The 7156-nt window shown below is 42.6% G+C and overlaps 1 protein-coding gene across 1 annotated transcript in view; it reads right to left on the reverse strand.

The window, feature by feature from the left end:
- LOC108787428 (catechol O-methyltransferase-like) overlaps positions 1-5497 on the reverse strand; it is a 17485-nt gene extending 11988 nt beyond the window's left edge. The window contains exon 1 of the mRNA XM_018556981.1: positions 5354-5497. Within this exon, the coding sequence (XP_018412483.1) occupies positions 5354-5492 (139 nt within the window). The 5' untranslated portion in view covers positions 5493-5497. The remainder of the gene's footprint in view (positions 1-5353) is intronic.
- Between the last annotated feature and the right edge of the window lie 1659 nt (positions 5498-7156).

A 7156-nucleotide genomic window follows, 5' to 3' on the forward strand; every position in this document is an offset into this window, starting at 1 on the left:
GGACTATGAGGGTCTGCCCTACTGGTCTATAGAAATGTGTAAGAAGCAGTAAAGGGTGAAAAAGCTTCAGCACTATCAAAGAGTGCCTATTGGAGCTGTTATGAATTCAGCTGGGCAGGCAGGGATTTGGAGCCCACTGCAGGCATGGAAGACATCTCTAGTTTGCCAATTTAACATTTTATTTTTTTATTAAGGCAGAGGAGAAGAATATAGAGTGCACTTCAACAGCGTGAAGATGCTCATTCATTATCCATGGAGAAAGCAGATGAAAAGCTGTAATAGTGCATAGCAGTCTTACTGTTCTGGCTATGCATTGTGGTAGGGATGTGTAAATAACAAGCAGAATTACAAATATTTTGGTAGGTAAAACACACATGTCTACGCATGTAGTTAGCTTTATTGTTATTGTAGATCACCTGCACTTCATACAGCGCTTCGACCTTAAGGTTATTATCAGAGGTGCTGGCAGTGATGACATGGATAGTGCCATGTTGCCTCAAAGTGTTGAATAGGAAATCACCAGCACTCACAGGAAGGAGAGTGTGAACTCTCATCCCATTTATTGAAATCGTGTCACATGCATCATAAGAGCCAACGTTTCAAGGCCACGCAGGGTCCCTTCTTCAGGACGATATAGTGGTTACTATGTTGTCATGAAGCAGGGACCCTGCGTGGCCCCAAAACACTGGCTTATATGACACATGTGGCTTTAGTGCAGGATTCTTAAAGGCCTAGAGGCTATAAGCTGCAAGTATTCTAAAGTAACTAAAAAAGATTATTGCCAGGTGAATGAATCGCTATAAGAAACATAGGCGTAACATTTTCTTACGCTACATTTACAATTGAACCTCTTCCAACTATCTAAACTAATATGAAATTCAGCGTGCTTGCCAACACCTTAAATTCTTTTCCAGAACACTCAACTGTAACTAACATCTGTTGGGAATCTACTGTATATACACTATGTAGATTTCAAGTACTACAACTACCCAGAATGTGCTCTCCACTAAACAAAATGATGATGTAAGAATTCTTATATCCTTACTGTTATTTGTCGCTAAATATATGCACTGATATCATTTAGAAGTTACTAATAGACTTCAGCCATTCTCTACACCAGGGGTCTCAAACTCACTTGAGGACCACTGGACACATTTTCTTTTCCCATCCATGGGGGCCGCTTAGCAAATTTAATAAAATGTCATACTTAAAAACAAAATTGAACTAAATATGGTACCAGTGTTAATGTCTGCGTGTGTGCAATGTATGCAATGTCAGTATATTTTTTTGTGATGGGTTGTGTGTGTGTATTGTTAGGATTTCTGTAAGTGATATCTATATGTGTGTTCATGTTTCTGTGCGTGTCATATCATTACGTATACATGTCAGACATCCCAACTCTCCCAGACGCTCAGGGAGTTTCCCGCTATTAGATAGCGGCTCCTGGCCACCCAGGAGAGAAACACTTTCTCTCTGAAAGGTTTACTCTGCTCGATCGAGCAGAGTAAACCTTTCCCTGCTCTGTTTTTTTTTTTCCTGACATTGGAGCCGCCGGCCACTGTCAGTCACAAAAAAAAAAACCAGCATAGGAAACCCCCCCCACACACACACAGAAATACACATACACACCTTCTTAAAGTAAAAGAAAGAGCCCGCTCACCTGCTTAAATGTTTTGCAGGGATGGGACACATTCCCTGGTGGTCCAGGACTGGTGGACTGTAATTAGTACAGTCTGCACCTTTCGCGATAGAGGAGAAAACTAAAACTGCCGGACCCCATATCGGTCTATGGAGATTCGGATACAAACGGACAGATGTCCATTTACATTAGATTACCGCCGATCCAGCAAGATTAGGTTCGGCAGTCCAGAAATACACATATACACACACAGAAATACACACAATAATACACACACACACTCTCACAACGTCTTAAGATAAAATAAAGCACCCTCACCTGTTTAAATTTTTTGCAGGGAGGGGGCACAGTGACTTACACCAAGTGATGGCACCGCCAGGAGCAGCTATCCGACAGATATAAACCATGTAGCTGCTCCCCTAAGTCAGGTATGCGGTCCGTGACTGCGTGCCTGACTTGTTAGCCGGCTGCAGGCCACATGGTACCGGTTCTCGGGCCACAATTGGCCCACGGGCCGTATTTTGAGGTCCTGCAATCCTGTACTTAGGGTTGCCACCTTTTCTTCCAGCGAAACCCGAACACTCTAGTGACGTATGGAAGTTTTTGGGGAGAATGAGTTGCGGCTTATTGCGTAAATAGCGCCACCCATTCATATGTAAATGTCACAGTCGAGACTATTTTCAGTGGGGGGTTCAATAGCCCCTATCTTAATTTTGTTTGCCCCTGTCTGCCTAACATCTTTTGTCCGGGTTTCAGCTGCCATGAAACCAGGACACAGCATTCAAAACCCGGACTGTCCGGATGAATCCCGGCCAGGGGGCAACCCTACCTGTACTACGGTGACAATACTGCTTCTCTGTAGATACAGTAGGGTGAGTGAGCATTGTCACCCTAGAACAGGAAGTGTGTTGGCAGGATTATTAGGTGAAAAGAAAGTAAAAAAGGTTTGCAAATAAGAAAACAAATGCAGGGCCCATTTACATTCTGCTGTGTGTTTATGCACATGCGTTAAGTCAGCCTATAGAACTAAAAAGGGCTGCAACGCACCCTAACGCCCAGAAAATTGGATGTGACCTATTTATCATGCGTTGCCTTGCTTTGCAGCCCACTGCAAAGCAGGTGCGTTGCCTTAGTGCATTGGGTTCTACACAACACATGTAACGTGGGGAAAAAAAAGACATGAGAGACTTTCCTTTGCTAAAGATAAGTAAATACTTTTCCTATTAACAAGGCTGCAATTGGCACAGATTTCCCCAGGTGAAGTTGGTCACTGGAGTGATATGTGTGTGGAGCTATTGGAGAGATACAGCCAGACTCTGGCATACTAAAGGTCAAGCTTTCTGGACATTGGAAATCTTTTTCTGCTATCCTTTTCATGGAGACTGTGGTATTCCAGTGGATGTTTATCAAGAGACAGCACTCCTAAGGCTGGGTTCACACCTAGGCGTATCGAATATGCGCGTTTTTACCACAATTCGCGGTAAAAAAGACGTGCGACAAACGCGCGTTTCCGAGGGCTACTTGGCTGTATCCCAATGGAAACGCGCGACAAAAATGCCCCAAAGAAGCTCCTGTACTTCATTGGGCGTAGGGCATTTTGTAGTGCGTGCATACGGCCTGTAATACGCCCAGGTGTGAACCATACCCATAGGAAATAATGGGATTTCGGTGTTTGAGCGTTTTGCATAGCGTTCGAACGCGCTACAAAACGCCCAGGTGTGAACAAGCCCTTAGACACTTTGTAGCTGCTTGGATGTTATATAAAACATTAACGAACTGACACCAAAGGAATATAACAGAAGATATACAAGGTGACTGCTTGGATGTTACACAATATATCAACAAACTGATACCAGAGGAATACATTGTACATTGCTGAATGAAGGTATACCATTTGCCTAACCTGCTGCAGATCGAAATCAGGCTTGCAGAGCCATTATAACCATTAGGTCTGCCATATTGCTAATATAACAACATACCAACAAATCGATAGCAGAAGAATACAACATACATTGCTGAATGAAGGTATACTATGTGCCTAAGATGCTTCAGATCGATATCAGGCTTGCAGAGCCATTATAACCAATATACATTGCTGAATGAAGGTATACCCTTTGCCTAACTTGCTGCAGATCGAAATCAGGCTTGCAGAGCCATTATAACCTTTGGGTTTGTCATATTGCCAATATAGCCAATTGATGGGGTTGATAGCTTTTTTAATGTGTGTATATTTTAAATGTGTGTATATTCATGTGTAGTTTCATACAAGATTAAAAATTGTTATAATTACAAAATGTTTTTGGATATATGTTTGAGCTCACAATTGTGATCTCGATAATTTGAGGGTATTTCTTTTTCTATATTTGTAAAAGAGACCCGTGGGCTATAAGCATCTTATATAAGTAATTGCACACCCCAATCCCTCAATTGTATATAATAACGTGGGTGTTAACATGTACTTTACTGCAACACAATAATATAAATGGGCCCTTAAAGTTATAACTGTATGTGTTAAATAAAAGCCAAGTATACAGATGTGTCCCCCTGCACTCCTTATAGCGACCAGGACCAATAACAGCAGTGGTGCTCGTAGTGATAATCACGGATGGCGCCGTGCACATCGGCAGATGACGGTAAATCTTTGTGTTCATTTATTAAAGGAAATCATAACATACATCACATAGCCAATGTTTAGGGGCCACGCAGGGTCCCTTCATCAGGACAACATGACCTGATGAAGGGCATCTTCCAAGTGCTGGTGATCCTCGCTTTCTACAAATGAAATAAAAGCCAAACACCATTTTTGAACGTGTTTTTAAAGGTTTGAACAGAGTGGGGTAAGGTTAGAACCTCCGCCTTTTGGGGGACTCGGACTCACATCACTGCCTAATGGGCGGTTAAAAAAATAAATGTTCAGCTTTACTATATAGGGCCCAATATGCTGCTGGGTCCTATAACAGTCTCATTATCTACTGTGTAAAGCTGCCCACACACCTTACAATTATCTGCAGATTTTCTGTGGTCAGATGGAAAAGGTGCAACAGATTCCTCCATCTACACAACTGTGCGGATGGAGTAATCTCTACCTGGGCCTATCTGTTGCACTTTTTCCATCTGACCACAGAAAATCTTCAGATAATTGTACGGTGTATGGGCACCTTAAGTCACTGCTTTATTATAAATATAGAAGAAGACCTGATCACTAAATATAATAACAAGATTTAATCTACCTTTAGGTGTACATACAGTATATAACTATAGTTGTTAAACCTTATGAATAATGTATATATGTAACTTGTTAAACCTTATGTATAATCAGGATTGACTAATAGGCTCTTCTGGCAAGAAATGCAATGTCAGTGACACCGACCTTGCAGTCTGCATTCATTTTATCACTATACTTACATTTTTTGCAGGGAGGGGGCACAGGAGCAGCTATCCGACAGAGATGTAGACCGTGTAGCTGCTCCCCGAGTCAGGTATGCGGTCCGTGACTGCGTGCCTGACTTGTTAGCCGGCTGCAGGCCACATGGTACCGGTTCTCGGGCCACAATTGGCCCACGGGCCGTATTTTGAGACCCCTACTCTACACCAACTTTTTCCACCAGGGTGCCTCCTGGCTTTGTCAGGTTTGCCTTTACATTTCTGAACAGCTTTCCATACAGACAAGCCAGCCACTAAAACCATAGAAACACGATGCCTATTGGTCCTTACCCTTCTCATCTCCAACATTCATGGCCCATTCCTTATTTCTGCAATAATTGTCTATGGTGTCCACAACACTCTGGGGGTCTCCACGTACTGCGTTTTCCAGGGCAAACTTCAAAATTCTGTGTTCCAAATGGTTTTCCATTGCTGGTTGTTCCACCCACCAAATAAATTTCTACCAGCAGTGAGTACTGGAAAAAAAAAGATATTGTGGAGGTTGTTATAAAGCTGAATATAACTTGTTATGCTGGTTTACACGCACTGTGATTTTATTTTGTTCTAGTAACATAGCTAGTTTATCAAATGCAGCAAATATAATGGTGTACTCCTCCCCCTATGCATGATAATCATTGAGTTATATTAGAAGAAAAGTAATTAGCACAAGCGCCAGCACCTGTAACTGTGTAGAAATGCAATGTGATACACTCTCGAGGCAGCTCCCGCTGGTTAGGGCAACCAAAAAACTGAAATAGAAGACAAAGAGAGCGCCTTCATTGTGTAAAATGTTTTAATGTAGCAATATAAAAAACAGCTAATACCATACTCACAAACAAATGGAATTAGCAGGCATATAGAAAAGATGAGCAAACGAAAACACTGGTAGTGTGTAGGGTTCGCGTAAACCACGGAGGACTTACAGCCTGTCGGCTGAGACTTAAGGTGCCCATACACTGCTCGATTCTCGTACGAGAATCGGGCGAAATCCCGCGATCGTACGAGAATCGAGCAGTGTGAACGAAGACGTGCGACCGTTTCTACTGTACGGTCGCACGTCTTTTGTCGAACCAACATGCTCGAAAACCCGCCGAGAATCGTACGGTGCCCATACACCTTACGATTATCGGACTAAACTTTTCGTCCGATGATCGAACCGCCGTACGATTATCGCAAGGTTCAATCAGCGGTAGTTAGAAAAAAACACCTGGACGACTTGCGGTAATTGACCGCAATTATTTTCGTTTGCGCATGCGCAGTGTTAATCGTACGACTTTTGACGGACGGAAACGCCACCAACCATGCGAACATCGTACGATCAACCAAAGTTTTCAAACATGCTTGACCGTCAAAAGTCGTACGATTGTACAGTACTATCGGTCGGGCACTCTATTCACACGTTACGATTGTCGTACGAAAAGTCGATCGGATACGATTATCGTGCGATAATCGTAAGGTGTATGGGCACCTTTAGCCGTTTTTATTTGCTCAACAAATTGCTCAACATAATTGCCTTGTTACATATATCTGTGTTACTATGGTTAAACACATTCATCTCCAGTCCATCCAGGGCAGGCATATCAAACTCTGGTGAAGCAGGCCAAACTAAGTGACTAAGGCCTTGTTCACACCGTGTTCCAGGAGCAGTGCAGTTACAGACCGGTTCAAAACTGCGTCCAATGTATTCCAATGGTATTTTTAGCACCAGTTCACATCGCAGCGTTCTGTTCCAGAGCAGGTAAAAAAACTGCAGCAAGCCCTGTTTTACCTGCTCTGGAACGCATGCAAACGCATCAAAAACACATGCAAATGCTCTGGAACGCACTGATATAAAAAAAATAATATTTTTTAAACAAAAAACGGCCCGGAACACATCAAAAACGCAGCAAAAAACGCGGCACAACCCACTGCACTGCGTGTGCGGAAACTCATGCAGATCTGCTCTGCATTTGGTGTGAACAAGGCCTAAATCTTCACTCCTATGACTACTGTGAGCCGCAGCTACTTCATTTCAGAAAAAAAGAGTATGGCTCTTTAGAACTTAAAGTAGTAATAAACTCTTCAACTTTAAAAAAAAAAAAAATGAATCTAGAT

The sequence above is a fragment of the Nanorana parkeri genome, unplaced genomic scaffold (genome assembly GCF_000935625.1).
Source record: "Nanorana parkeri isolate BGI_ZX_2015 unplaced genomic scaffold, ASM93562v1 scaffold260, whole genome shotgun sequence".
Lineage (NCBI taxonomy): Eukaryota > Metazoa > Chordata > Amphibia > Anura > Dicroglossidae > Nanorana > Nanorana parkeri.